Source organism: Scyliorhinus canicula, chromosome 2 (genome assembly GCF_902713615.1).
Source record: "Scyliorhinus canicula chromosome 2, sScyCan1.1, whole genome shotgun sequence".
NCBI lineage: Eukaryota > Metazoa > Chordata > Chondrichthyes > Carcharhiniformes > Scyliorhinidae > Scyliorhinus > Scyliorhinus canicula.
Window position 1 is genome coordinate 61,636,694 of NC_052147.1, and position 16,038 is coordinate 61,652,731.

Genomic DNA, 16,038 nt, shown 5'->3' on the forward strand with positions numbered 1-16,038 from the left:
TTTACATTTAATTTTTAAATTCCCAAAAGTGTTTTGCTGCTGAAATCAGTATGGTTTCTTCTCGCTTTCTGAATACAAAAAAAGGTTATGGTCCATAGGCCAAATTTCCCTCTGGGATTTGGTTTGTTTTGTTCAGTAATTTACATCTGCTGTGGTCATAACAATGGTGAGAGGTGCAGGATGTCCAAAGAGGCTTGAGAATTCTTGATCAAGAATCACAAAGCTTACATGTAGGTGCAAACAAGCAATTATGAAGGTAAATTGTATTCTGGCCTTCATTACAAGAGGATTTGAGTACAGGAGTAAAGATATCTTGCTGCAATACAGAGCATTGGTGAGATTGTACCTGGGGTGTTGTGTACCGTTTTGATCTCTTTATCCAAAGAAGGATATACATTCCACAGAGGGAGTGCAAGGAAGATTCATCTTACTAATTTCTGAGATAGAGGGATCACCCTACAAGGACAGATCATGGAAACTGGGCCTGTATTCTCCAGAGTTTTGAAGAATGACAGGAAACCGCATTGAAACTGACAAGACACTTGCATGATGTGACAGAGTAGAGGTAGAGCAGACGTGCCCCCTGGCTATTGAGTCTAGAACCTGATGGCACAGTCTCAGAATAAGAGACTGGCACGAGGAGGACTGATCGTACGTATTAACACCCAAAAGGGAAGTATTTTGTTTTAGCTGGAGTTTAGAAGAGCATGAAGCAACTTGATTAAAACTTTTTAGATCTTGAGGGATCTTGACAGGGTTGATGTGGAGAGGACATTTTCTCTTGTGGCAGAATCCAGAATTAGGTACGGGTCACTGACTAAAAATAAGGCATCACTCATTCACGACAGAGATGAGGAGAATATATTTTCTCTCAGAGATTTGTAACTCTCTTTCTCAAAAGGAGATGGCAGCAGAGTTTTTGAATGTTTTTTAGCAGAGTCTTTGAATATTTTTAAAAGCAGAGCTTGATAGATTCTTGATAAGTATGGGGTTGGGGGTGATAGCTTATCGGGGTAGCAGGAAAGTAGGTCGAGGTTAAAATCAGATCAGCCATAATCTTATTGAATGGCGGAGCAGGTTCGCAGGGCTGAGTAACCTCCTCCTGCTCCAAATATGTATGTTCATATGTTTCTTCTGAACCAATCATTTTAAAATTTTAAGTAAAATTGGAAATATATACATAGACTATTAATTAGCAATCATTAGGTGAGGAACACTGACAGTTGTCAAACAAGCTGGGGACCAACCATACAGAAATAATAATTTTTAATAATGACCCTTTAAAAGAATGCATCTTTTTTTTCTATAAATTTAGAGTATGCAATTTTTTTTTTCCAATTAAGGGGCAATTATCACAGCCAATCCACCTACCCTGCACATTTTTGGGTTGTGGGGGTGAGACCCACGCAGACACGGGAGAATGTGCAAACTCCAAACGGACAGTGACCCGGAGCGAGGACGAATCCGGGCCCTCGGCGCCGTGAGGCAGCAGTGCTAACCACTGTGACCAAGCATGCATCTTACACACACACAACTTTGACTATCGACGGCAACCAATGATATCAGAAACATTGGGGTATCAAATACTCCACTATACTCCAGTTTGTCATTGCATAAACTAAAGTTAGTTACTTCATGCCCCAGGAACAAAAATATCCACTGGACTGGAATGTTAATCATAACATACAGACTTATCTATTTTTCTAACTGTACACACTAAGAAAATACACCATTCCTGCAACAGCTTCAAAATTGGACTAAAAATGTCTCATTAAAATCCAGCACCTTTTTGGATCAAAGGCTTCTGCTCCACCTTTGGAACCTCCACCTGGTGTCCTCCATGCTAGACGTTCAATGTACTCATCAACATCGAATGGTTCCTAGAAACAAAACAAACATCAATCACTCAAAATGTACATTTGAAGTGACAGGCACATTTAGTATGCATTAATAAAAGAATTATGACACCACTAATTAAGACAAATTGAGAAGACACCCAATAATGTCTTGGGCAAAGCATTCAGATTTTTCAATATGCAAACATTGATAAATTATCCAGAACTTCTGTCACTGCAATATTATCATGCTAACAAGAAAGGTTACCTCAATATAGATCAGTGAATGAAGGTCCTTCTTACACAACATTAACTTGCAATTCTGTAGTACCTGTAATATAGTAAAACATCCCTCGGAGTTTCACATGAGTGTTATTGGTACAAACTTTAACCCCAAGCTACATAAAGATACATTGAGAGGTGGCCAAAAGCTTGGTCAAAGAGATTGGTTCTAAGGAGAATCTTAAAGGTGTAAAGATAGATAAAGAAGTAAACAGGTTTAGAGATGAAATTCCAGAGCTACATATGTATGTTACCTCAATTTTTGTAGGCAAGAGCAAGTTACTTTCTATTCAATACATCTTATGTGCAAGTGAAAATGTCTGCTCCCATGATCTTAGATAAATCATGTGGGTTATTTTCAAATAGATATTATACTAATTGAGCATAACAATAGATGCTGCAGAGACGTCCGGTGGCGACCATGGAGTGAGCGGTCGCACATTTGGTGGCTCCCACTCAAGGCGGAATTTTTCGGTCTTCTCCCTGCCCAAAAGGCAAATATTTGAGAGAAGGAGTGCTTGCGGAAGGTTTTACTCCTCTGGTGTGGCTGGTGGATGGATCTACGGACCAGGTGTGGTGCAAGAAGGAAAGAACTGCTGGAACAGATGATTCTTCGTGGTGCACTACAGAAAAAGATGGCGGGGGCAAGGGGCTGCTCTGCCTGCCCAGTGGTCGACGGAGCAGTTGATAGAGTTCCACAATGATGAGTTTCGGCAGCAGAGGAATAAGGGCCTGGAAGACCTAGCCATAGTGGTGGAACCGCTTTAGTCGGGATTGAGCAAACTGAGCAGAGGCTGGAATCCCAGGCAATCCAGAAAGTGGAGGAGGTGGTGGGGGATCGCGAGGGGCAGTTGGCCTCATTGGTGGCTGAGATTGGCGTGTTGTGGGAGAGGCAGAATAGGCTGAGGGAGAAGGTGGAGGATCTGGAAAATTGCTCCAGAAGGCAAAACCTTAGGATTGCCGGGATGCCTGAAGGCATTGATGGTGCGGAGGCTGGGACGTACGTGGCAAAGATGCTGAAAATATTGATGGGGGAGGGGACCTTTGATCGGCCTCTGGAGGTCGACCGAACGCACAGGGTGCTGATGAGGAGGCCGCAGGCAGGCGAGCCGCCGAGGGCTATAGTGGTGCGGATGTACCGCTTTCTGGACAAGGAGACGATCCTTCGGTAAGCGAGGCAATCCAGGATATGAACCTGGGAACGGAACGAGCGCAGGTGTACCAGGACCTGGGAGCAGAGCTGGCCAAGCGGAGGGTCAGGTTTAATCAGGTTCAAGCTGCCCTCTCCAAAGAGGGGGTGACGTTTGAAGTATTTTACCCGGCCTTGTTGGTGACTATGCAGAAGCAAGAGTATCCTTTCGGTTCTTTGCTTAAAGGTGGGGTGGAGGGGTTTGCTGACAAGGGTGTGGTTGGTGTAGAGCAGTTGGAAAGGGATTGATGACAGTGGACATGAGGGCGGGCCTGGAGGGCCACGTGATGTGGGCTGGCAAAAGGGCTGATCGGCAAGGGAAGGGGGCTGGGAGCTCCCTGACCAGGCTGGTCACGTGGAATGTGGAAGGGCTGAATTGGCCGGTTAAACAGTTGCGTGTGTTCGCACACCCGAAGAGTCTGAAGGCGGACGTGGCCTTTTTGCAGGAGACGAACCTAAAGAAGGGGACTACACAAGGTTGAGGAAGTGATGGGTGGGGCAGGTGTTTCACACAGGGTTGGATATGAAGACGAGGGATGGTGGTGTTAGTCAATAAGCGGATCACGTTCGTGGTGGGGAGCATGTGGCCAATCCGGGGGGGGGGGGGGATGATATGTTATGGTCAGTGGAAAGCTGGAGGGGATGCCGGCGGTTCTGGTAAACGCCTATCCCCAAAATTGGGATAATGTAGATTTCATGAGGTGGGTGTTAGGGGTTATAGAACCGAGCTTAGACGGTCCGAGAACCAAGTCGGTAGGGTGTCAGCAGTGGCTAAGGTGCTGTTGGGGTTTATGGAACACATTGCAAAGGTGGGGGGGGTGGATCCATGGCGGTTTGGGAGGCCGAGGTTCAAGGAGTTATCATACTTTTCACATGTGCACCGGGTACATACTCCTGGATTGATTTCTTTATGCTAGATAAGACGTTGTTGGCGGTGGTGGTCGGCTCGGAGTGTTCGGAGATTGTGGTTTCTGACCACATGCCGCACTTGGTGGATTTGCGCCAACAGTGGAGGCTTTGCGTGGGATTGGTGGAGGATGAGGAAGCTTGTGAACGGGTAGGTTCAGCTATTCGGGGCCATGTAGAGCTAAACAATACGCGATGTCACGGCCGCCACGCTATGGAAGCGCTCAAGGCGGTGGTTAGGGGGAGTCTATTTTAATTTGGACGCACAGAGAGAAAGCACAGCGGGCGGAGATGACAAGACTGGTGGATGAGATTTTGAGGTGGATAGGAGATACTCGGAGGAGCCGGAGGCAGGGATGTTGAAGGACAGGCAGAGGCTCCAGATGAAGTTTGGGCTTGTGTCTACGGGGAAGGAGGAGGCAGCTATGGTACGCCAGAGGGGCAGTATCAGAGTACAGGGAGAAGGCGAGCAGGATGTTGGCCCATCAGTTGAGGAAGCAAGAGGCGGCAAGGGAGATTGGCAGAGTGAGGGATGATGCGGCATGGTCGCACAGTGGTTAACATTTTTGCTTCACAGCACCAGGGACCCTGGTTCAATTCACGGCTTGGGTCACGGTCTGTGCGGTGTCTCCCCATATCTTCCTCCGGGTGCTCCGGTTTCCTCCCACAAGTCCCGAAAGACGTGCTTGTTAGGTGAATTGGACCTTCGGAATTCTGCCTCAAATGTACCCGAACTGGCGCCGGAGTATGGCGACTAGGGGAAATGTACCCGAACTGGCGCCGGAGTATGGCGACTAGGGGATTTTCACAGTAACTCCATTGCAGTGGTAATGTAAGCTTACTTGTGGTACTAATAAAGAATATTATACGGCAAGGTGGTGATGGACCCGGAGGGGCTGAATGGCATGTTTGAGGCGTTTTATAGAAGGCTATCTGAGTCTGAGCCCCCCGTGGGCAATGAGAGAGAGCGAGAGCGAGAGAGAGAGCTTCCCCCTACATTGTTGCAGGCTTCCACTTCCCTGATATTAAAGGATAAGAATCCAGAGCAGTTGGGTCATACCAACATACTGAATGTCGAGGCCAAGCTGTTGGCGAAGGTGATGGCCACACAAATCGAGGACTGCGTCCCGGGGGTGACAGCAAAGATTAATTGGGTTTTGTAAAGGGGAGGCAGTTGACAGGGAATGCAAGGAAGCTGCTTAATGTAATCATGCCGCCTTCGGAGGGACAGGAGGTGGAGGTAGTGATGGTGATGGATGTGGAGAAGGCGTTCAATAATAATCTTTATTAGTGTCACAAGTAGGCCTCCATTAAAACTGCAATTAAGTTACTGTGAAAATCCCCTAGTTGCCACACTCTGGCGCTGGTTCGGGAATACTGAGGGAGAATTCAGCTTGTCCAATTCACCTAACAAGCACATCTTTCAGCCATGCTGCCCTCGGGTGGAGTGGGAGTATCTGCTGGGGGCGTTGGGGCGGTTCGGGCAGGGATTTGTAGATGGGGTCCAGTTGCTGCATAAGGCACCGGATGAGAGTGTGCAGACGAGCCGAGTGAGTTTGGGATACTTAGGGCTGCATCGGGGGACATGGGAAGTGTGCCCACTCTTCCCGTTGCTTTTCGATTTGGCGATAGAACCGCTAGCAATGGGGTTTAGGGCATTGAGAGACTGGAGAGGGATTGAACAGTGTGCCGTCGAGCACAGGGTCTCATTGGAAAAAAACTATAGATGTTGCACATCTCATTTCACATAAATATATGCGTAATTATCTTGGATGTGCAGGTTATTATGTACTTTCATTAAAATTTAACCTACAAAAATGAAATAGAAAAAAAGTCAAATGCCAAAGCATTTTCACATCAAGTCTTTATGGGAACATTGCTGAATCTTAACACACGTCACTGCATGACATACATAAAATAAGCGGTTACAATTTTATTGAAGGTTGACAGTTTAAAACTCTGGCCCAAATTTTGTGGATCACGTGTGCAGAAATTACATCAAATCTTACTGTAGTTTCAAGGCCAATGTGAATGAATTTCAGCTGCAATTTTCTGCAGGGCTACCCGGGGCTATAAAAACCACTGTAAAACACATATAGAATTTACATAGAATTTAAAGTGCAGAAGGAGGCCATTCGGCCCATCGAGTCTGCACCAGCTCCTGGAAAGAGCACCCTACCCAAGGTTAACACCTCCACCCTCTCCCCATAACCCAGTAACCCCACCAACACTAAGGGCAATTTTGGACACTAAGGGCAATTTATCATGGCCAATCCACCTAACCTGCACATCTTTGGACTGTGGGAGGAAACCGGAGCATCCGGACGAAACCCACGCACACACGGGAAGGATGTGCAGACTCCGCACAGACAGTGACCCAAGCCGGAATCGAACCTGGGACCCTGGAGCTGTGAAGCGATTGTGCTATCCACAATGCTACCATGCTGCCCAATGTATTCCAATGCAGCCAACAGCTCTTGCCCCATCTTCCCTATAAATGTTAATTATGTTCTTCTCTCCACAGATGCAGCCCCATCTTCCCCATAAATGTTAATTCTGTTTCGCTCTCCAGAGTCTGAACTATGAATATTTCCAGGATTTTGTTTTTGTCTGTGCAGTGCGAGCTAAAACCAGGCATTTGATTGATTTTTTACATTTGCACACAACTAATAATTGTCTTACTATTAAATAGAACTGCTAAATAACAAGCCCAGTATATGAAGCATAATTTCACAGCACCAGTTCCTTCCCCAAAGCTGCAATTAAATTCAGATAGCAACGCATTGCAAAAGATTTCACAACAATTAAAAATTAGCCTCTTTACCTTTAGGTGTCAGTGTAGCTTACCCAAGTAAGGTTTAGACAATGCTACTTACTTGACCTTGAGCATATAACTTAGATTTATATGTCAATGTCGTACTTAGGAGAAGTTAGAGTGGCAGCTTTTAGATAAAACTGTAAATGGAGGTCTAATTTTTCCTCTTAAGATCACTTTATGCTACACCCTGGTATCAGTTTGTGAGGGGCTGTTGTGCAATCACTGCCTAAACGTGTTCACACTCAATTTTTGAAAACTTAAACTCAAATTCTCATATCAACCCACCATCTTGATATAAGAGAGCTTACAGAGTAGAATAAGGCAGAAAATGAAAACTTTTGCCAGATGCTATGGGGAGTATTGATCCAAAGACATGCTGCATGATTCTGAAGAATCAGTATGGGAATACACCAGTGTTACATCCTTGATCAAAGATTTAGAATAGGAATCATGACACAAAGGAAGGAAAAAAAGTAAGCTCAACATGTTTTAAAATATATGGAATGGATGAGTGGGAATTCACAGAACCAAGTGTCCTGTGGCAATAACAAAACATGAGGTAGCTGTCCACACAAGTACATAGATAATGTGTTTCCAAGACAATTATTCAACAATCTTTCTTTGCAAGGACAATCGCACAATGCAACAAGTTGCCAAAGGAAACAACCAGTGCCCCATCACATGAAATCTTCAAGATCCATCTCTATATTATTTACATTTATAAGTTTTTCAAGGAGAGATTGTGATGTGATGGTAATGTCCCTGGATGAGTAAGCCAGAGGCCAAGGCTTAATGCTCTGGGTCACTGGCTTGTTGCAGAAAGTAGAATTTAAATTCAATTAATAAAATATGGAACTGAATACTAGTCTCAGTAACCATTAAAATCTTATTGATTGTGGTAAGAAAGACAATCTGGGTTCACTAATGTCCTTTAGGGAAGGAAATCTGCCATTCTTACCTATTCTGGCCTACATGTGACTCCAGACTCACAGCAATGTGGTTGACTTTTAACGGCCCTCTGAAATGGCCTTGCAAGCCAGTCAGTTCAAGGGCAATGGGCAACAAATGCTGGCCAAGCCACTAATGCCCTCATTCTATGAAATAAAATAAAAAATCAACACTACCAGAATTAGTGGGTCCTGCCTGGCTAATTAACGCCATGATGTTGGGTATTAGTCTGTAATGCTGATACAACTAAAGCAGAAGAAGTAGAAGCAGAAAGTGCAGGGGTGAGATTAAAAAGGAAATGAGGAAACAAAGAGCATGAAAACAGATTTACAAGCAAAATCAAAGGAAACACAAAGACATTTATAAATATATGAAGATGAAGGCCAATTTAAAAATTTTTTTTAGAGTACCCAATTATTTTTTTCCAATTAAGGGGCAATTTAGCATGGCCAATCTACATACCTTGCACATCTTTTTGGGTTGTGGGGGCGAAACCCACGCAGACACGGGGAGAATGTGCAAACTCCACACGGACAGTGACCCAGAGCCGGGATCGCACCTGGGACCTCGGCGCTGTGAGGCTGCAGGGCTAACCCACTGCGCCACCATGCTGCACAGATTAAGGCCAATTTAAAACCAAATAGATAACTTGACTGGAGATGCATGACATGGGACTGGTTCTTAATGAATACTTTGTGTCTTTTTTCACTAAAGAGGATAACAATGGATATATTGTAGACAAGGCAGAGTGCAAATTATTGGATGGGGTAAACACAGCGAGGGAGAAAATATTAAGCAGTTCAGGATCCAGGAAAGAGAACAAACCAACTGGCCTTGATGAAATGTATCCCAGACCAAGAGAAACAAGGGAAGAAATAGGCACTAACCATCATTTTCCAATCCCCTTTGCTACAGCTATGATGTCAGATAACTGGAAAACAGCTAACCATAGAATATCTACAGTGCAGAAGGAGGCTATTCAGCCCATCAAGTCTGCACCAACTCTCTGAAAGAGCACCCTACCCAGGACCACTCCTCCGTCCCATCCCTGTAACCCCACCCAGCCTTTGGACACTAGGGGGCAATTTAGCATGGCCAATCCACCGAACCTGCACATCTTTGGATTGTGGGAGAAAACTGAAGCCCATGGAGGAAACCCACGCAGACACAGGGTAAATGTGCAAACTCCACACATCACCAAAGGTCAGAATTGAACCTGTATCTCTGACACTGTGAGGCTGCAGTGCTAACAACTGTGCCACCATGCCACCAATGTTGTATCACTGTTTAAAAAGAGAGGAACAAATAGCTCAAGCAATCACAGGCGAGTCAGTTTAACTTTGGTAGTAAAAACATATTTTAGAAAAGTATAGATTATCAAGGAAAAGAGCATGGATTTGGCAAGAGGTTTTGGTTGATTAACGTAATCAAAATTTTTGAGGTTGATGAGGATAGCGCATTTAATGTCATCTACTTGAATTTTTAAAAGACTTTTAAGCAGATCCCACATGGCAGACTAGTTAGAAAAATAAAAGTTCATAGAATCCAAGGGAAAGTGACAAGTTATATCCAAAAGTCGGCTCAGTGACAGGAAAGAAAGGATAAATGTCATTGGGTGTTATTGTGACTGGAAGGCTGTTTCCAAGGTGGTTCCACAGGGTTCAGAGAGTTTCCTGCTGTTCACAGTGTATAGTAATGATTTAGATTTGCGTGTAGGGGACATGATTCAGAGGTTGGCAGTCAAAATGAAAATTGACCTTGTGGTTGATAGAAAGGCAGAAAGCTGGAGACTGCAAGAAGATACCACTGGACTGATTTGGTGGGCAGAGAAGTGCCAAGTGGAATTCAATCCACAGAAGTGTGAGGTAATGCATTTAGAAACAGCAAGCAAGGCAAAGCAATACATGACAAGTGGAAGGATACTGAGAAGTGCAGAAAAACAAAGGAACCTTGATTCACGTCTACATGTTGAAGAAAGCAGGGCAGGTAGATAAGGTGGTTCAGAAAGCAGAGATAGGATGTAATCGCAGTAGAAACGATACAGAGATTTATGAGGACATTGCTAGACGTGGAGGTGTTCAGCTATGAGCAAAGATTGGATATGCTATGGGGAGAAACGGAGGAGAGATTTAACCGAGGTGTATAAAATTCTGAGGGATCTATTTCTGTTAGCAGAGGGGACAAAAACCAGGCGATATAGATTTAAAGTAATTGTTAGGATTACAGGGAAGCTGAGTACTTATTTCACCCAGGTAATGGTAGTTATCTGAAACCAAGATAAAAGCAAATTATTGTGGATGCTGGAATCTGGAACAAAAACAGAAAATGCTGGACAATCTCAGCAGGTCTGACAGCAAATCTGACAGAGCTAACTTTTCGAGTCATCAAAGCTAGAAACTGGTTCTGGAACTCTGCCTCATAGCAGAAATCCACATAACATTTAAAAGAACTTGGAAATGTACTTGAAGTGCTATAACTTAAAGGGCTACAGGCCACGAACTGAATAGTGGAATTAGGCTGGATGTCTTTTGTTGGCCAGCATTAATACAATAGGCCAAATGGCCTTCTTCTGCGGAGTAAATGTTTCTGCGTTTCACAGAATGGATCCTCTGCAGGAAATCATTTCATCATGCATATGGCAGTTCTTCAAAATAAATAACTAATTAATCCCACTCCCTTGCACTTTCCCCACAGTCTGCACTTTTTTTCCCCCAATAAGATTTTGCTCAGGAAATGGCAGAGAACATCTGTCCATTATTAATTTTAACCTTGTTTTATGCAACCATATTCACACAACATTTCCCATCTGAGATCATGCACAGTAAGTCATGTCATGCTCCCAAGCCTCCTTTGGCAGCACCGCAAACCCCTACCACCTAGAAAGAGAAGGGCAGCACATACACGGAAACATCACCACCTTCAAGTTCCCCTGCAGGCCACTCACCATCCTGACAGGGAACTATAGTGCTCTTTCCCCACTTTCACTTGGTTAAAATCCTGGAACTCCCTACCTAACAGTACTGTGGGTGTTGCTGCATCAGATGGACTGCAGCAGTCCAAGAAAGCAGGTCACCACCACTATCTCAAGGACAACTGGGGACAGGCAACAAATGCGAGCTCCACCAGCAAAACACATAGCCTATGAAAGAATAAAAGAAACGCTACACACAGCAAAATAGCAAAAGGAATAAAAGCCCCTCAATCAATAATAATAATCTTTACTGTCACAAAGAGCATTACATTAACACTGCAATGAAATGACTGTGAAAATCCCCTAGTTGGCACATTCCGGTACCTGTTCGGATACACACAAGGAGAATTCAGAATGTTCAATTCACCTAACAGCACGTCTTTCGGGACGTGTGGGAGGAAACCGGAGCACCTGGAGGAAACCCATGCAGACACGGGGAGAACGCGAGTGTGATTTGCATGGCAACTACCAATCTGAGTAGTTACAACTACATGCAGATCTCCACTCCAGGTGATCAAAATTCAAATGTTTTGATTACAGACCATAATGTTCATACACATTGAATGTCTAATTCAATGATGGCCATTTTTGAAGATCCATCTGAACCTCCTGGGCAGGCATGTTTGACAAAGCACTCGAGTTCTATAGGTATTAAAAAAGTATGCTGGCTATGATTGCAATTATTTAACAGGACATTTATTTAAAAATGTGTACGTGGGCCATTTATGTTTATCAAGACTGCGTATAAAAAGTTGCATGTACTTCGTATTAGAATAATAGGATTGGCTTGAGTTGGTATTTACCTGGGTTCTTTGGGGGAAGACTGTTACAAAACAATACAAAGCAAAATGCTGGAAATCTGAAACAGAAAATGCCAGAAATACTCAACGGGTTTGGCAGCAACTGTGGAAAGAGAGCTGAAGTTTCAAGTCGACGATCTCTCATCAGAACTGGGAAAATTCAGATGTGCCATGTTTTCAAAACAAGCATAGAGGCACGGAAAGTGAGGAAGGGCGGTTAGAACAAATGAAATATCTGTAGTAGGGTGGAAGACAGGAGAGATTAAATGACAAACGGGACGATGGTACAAGGCACAAGGCAAAAGGGAGTGAGAGAAATAAAGAAACAAAAGAAGCTTCAAGAGGAGGTGTAAATGGAAGAATTTTTCCACCAGCTGCCGTCCAAAGAACAAAATTAAATAAAACGGGAGCAGTGATTATATATGATCTGTACAGCGACTGTAGGGTGCATAATTGAAAGACGCTGTACCTCAAACTTATATTCAGCTTCATTGACGTTGGAGGCCGAGGACTGAAGTTAGACTCAGAATGATGCTGAGAATTAAAATGACAGAACACAAAGATCTCAAGGTCAGGCCTGTAAGCTGAATGGAGGTGTTCTCATCCCGAGACCACCTCATGAGCAGCAAATACAGTATATGAAATTGAAAGTACAAGTAAATGGCTGATTCATTTCGAAGGAGTTTATGGGCTTTGGACAATGAGAAGGTAAAAGGGCAAGGTGTTGCATTGTATCAATTGAAGTTAAGTATCTAAAGTTGGAGAGCATTGGGCGGATGGCTACTGGAGCACATACAAAGAGACACTTACTAACCCAAGAACTGATCGGGAGTCTGGAGATCCATAACTGTAATATTTCATTCTACAACTAAATCTACTCTCAAGTAAAAACAGGTTTTGGTCAGGAATGTAACACTGCATCTCCTGCACTTGTACGAGAAGGGAAGAGGGTATTGAGGGTGATGGAGGAGTGAACCAGGGTGCTAGAGGCAACAGTCCCTTCAGAATACTGAAATGGGAGAGATGGCTGATGGCAGCATCATGCTGAAGGTGGCAGAAATCACATAGAATGATGCGTTGAATGTAGAGGCTGGAGAGATAGAAGAAGAGGATAAGGAGAACCCTGTGGGGAAGGGCAAAGAAGGTTGAAAGCAAGAATGCGGGGGGGGGGGGGGGGGGGGGGGGTGAAAGCAAGTGCGTAGGAATTGTGATCAATGTTAATCTCATCGGCGGTAATGTTTCAAAGACCTTCTGGTCTTGTTTTTGCAGTTTTGGTGAATAGGAAAATAATGAGGGCAAACGTATTGCGCTGGTGTGAAAATAAAACCTGGGAATATGTATTGATATAAAGTAAAGTCACCATAGTCTCAGATGACCATAGGCTGACTTTCCCCCTTGAGGGGCAGAGATGACTGGTGGTGATTTAACCCGAGGATCACCACACCTCAGCCAAGGAGTAAGGTTGAGGGGCGAGGCCTTAATGAATGATCTCAGCCGGTACAGGAATTGAATCCACACTGTTGGCCTCGCTCTGCATCACGAACCAGCCGTCCAGCCAACTAGCTTAATAAACTAGCTCATTCCAGGATTGGTCTAGTTAACTTCTCTGAACTGCTTCCAATGCATTTACATATTTCATTAAATAAGGAGACCATTACTGTACACAGTTCTCTAGATATGATCGCACCAATGCCGTGTATAACTAAAGCAAAGACCCCATACTTTTGTATTAAATTCCCCTAGCAATAAATGATAACATTCAATTAGCTTTCCTAATTACTTGCTGCATCTGTATACCAACCTTTTGCAATTCATGCACTAGGACACCCGTATCCCTCTGCACCGCGGAGTTCTGCAATCACTCACTATTTAGATAAAATGCTTCCTTTTTAATTCTTCCTGCCAAAATGGACAATTTCAAATTTTTCCACATTGTACTCTATCGCCAGTACTTTGCTCACCCACTTAATGTGTCTGAAACCTAGCCTCATGTTCTCTTCGCAACTTACTTTCCTACCTATCTTTATACCATCAGTAAATTTAGCAATCCTATTTCCAGTCCCTTCATCGAAATCACTTATATAAATTGCAGTAAGTTTATCGCAATAAGTTGAGGTCCGAACACTGGTTCCTGCAGCACACTATTCGTTACATCGTGCCAACCAGAAAATGACTCATTTTTGCCTACTGTTTCCCGTTTGTTCGCCAAACTTCTGTGCCAATATGTTACCCCTTACACCATGAGCTTTGATTTTCCACAATAACCTTTGATGTGATTTTGAGTTCTCCTCTATTAGATTGGCAAGATGGAATTTAAGATTGTTACCCTCTATTCTGGTGCTCCTGGCAATTCAACACATTAATCATTGCATGGTTGCACATGAAGAAATCTAATCCATCAGCCATCTCTACAATGTTGCATATTCAATATAAATGCAACTACATTTAAGATTTACAATTCACCTTCTTAATCAATATGAAAGCTAATACATACAAGTTGCATTTTCACGAATCAGTCAATAGTCATACATTAGACTTTTGTTTTGAACAGGTTAACATAATTCCGATTTCATCTGAAGATAATTACTAATTAAGATAATTAGGAAAATAGAGCTGCAAAAACCCATTCTAGAAAGAAATGACAATTAGCCTTTGTCATGAATAGACGCATTCCTGATTTACCCAACCATCTGTATCAATAAAAGCAAAATACGGTCAATGCTAGAATCGGAAACAAAAACAGAAAATGCTGGGAAATCTCAGTAGGTCTGGGAGCATCTGTGGAGAGAGAAAATAGAGTTAACATTGAGTCCGCATGACTCTTCTTCAGAGCTAGAGAGAGAGAAAAAAGTAATGGATAATACTGTATAAGAGAGGATTGGAAAACTGGAGCAGAGTAGGTCAGTGATTGGTGGGAGCTAGGGGAAATTGCCACAAAGATGCAGGTCATGAGACAGAGGAAGCATTAACGGTAGGAGAAGGTGCTCTTAGTTGTACAACATAAGAATGTGTTAATGGGTGAATAATGGTCAGTGCTCAGTGAAAACAAAATTTAAATACAAGTGACAGATGGCCCAGTGGGAGAGGGGCAGCATTGGGACAAAATATGTTTTGGATATAAAGAAAGGGGGTTAAGATGGAGGAGAAAGGACACCATCTAAAGTTGTTGAACTCATTGTGGAGTCCTGAGGGCTGTTACGTGCCTAATAAGAAGATGAGGTGCTGCTCCAGTTTGTTGAGCTTCGCTGAAGCATTGCAGCAGGTCAAGAATGGACATGTGGGTATGAGAGCAAGAAGCTGAGTTTAAATGGCAAGCGACCGAATGTCATCATGCTTGCAGACTGAATGAAGGTGTTCTCCAAAGCGGTCACCCAGTCTGTGATTAGTCTCCCCAGTGTAGAGGAAACCACATTAGGGAGCAGCGAATACAGTAGATAAAATGGGAGGCTTAAGCCAAATATTGCTTCAGCTGAAAGAAGTGTTTGAGGCTTTGAACAGTGAGAAGTAGGAGGTAAAGGGGCAGTTTTTGCGCTTTCTGCGATTGCAAGGGAAGGTGCTATGGCAAGGGGATGAGGAGTTGGGGATGATGGAGGAAAGAACCAGGATGTCACAGATAAAGCGGTTCCTGCGGACTGCTGACAGGGAGGGGCGAGTAAAATGTGTTTTGTGGTGGCATCATGTTGGGGTCGGCAGAAACTGCAGGAGATGATACTTTGAATGTGAATTTTGTGGCGTGGAAAGTGAAGACAAACAGGACTTTATTTTGGTTCTGGGAGGAGAAGAGGTGAGAGCAGAGGGAAATGGATCAAACCCAATTGAGTACCCATCAACCACCGGGGGGGGGGGGGGGGGGGGGGGGGGGGGAGGAGTTAAGGAAGAAGGCAGACATGTCAGAAGCGCCATTTTCATCAGAACAAATGCCGCAGAGATGGAGAAACTGGGAGAATGGGAAACAGGGTGCGAGAAGCTGTAGTCGAGGTAGCTGTGGGAGTCGGTGGGCTTGTAATTAATATTGGTGGAGAGTCCATCACCGGAAATGGAGACAGAGAAGTCAAGAAAGGGAAGGGAGGTGTTCATATATTGACATGTGAAGCTGAGAGAGATGTGGAAATTGATAACATTTTCCAGGTCCGAGAACACAAAGCGGCACCAATATAATTATTGATATAACGGAAAAAGAGTTGAGAAAACGTGCCAGAGTAGGACTGGAACGAGTGTTCTACATAACCCACAAAATGGCAGGCATAACTGGGGCACATGCAGGTCCCCACAGCCACACATTTTATTTA

At 43.9% G+C, this 16,038-nt stretch overlaps 1 protein-coding gene across 1 annotated transcript in view; it reads right to left on the reverse strand.

The window, feature by feature from the left end:
- exoc5 (exocyst complex component 5) overlaps positions 1-16,038 on the reverse strand; it is an 81,869-nt gene that overhangs the window by 64,203 nt on the left and 1,628 nt on the right. The window contains exon 2 of the mRNA XM_038779758.1: positions 1,786-1,880. Within this exon, the coding sequence (XP_038635686.1) occupies positions 1,786-1,880 (95 nt within the window). The remainder of the gene's footprint in view (positions 1-1,785; positions 1,881-16,038) is intronic.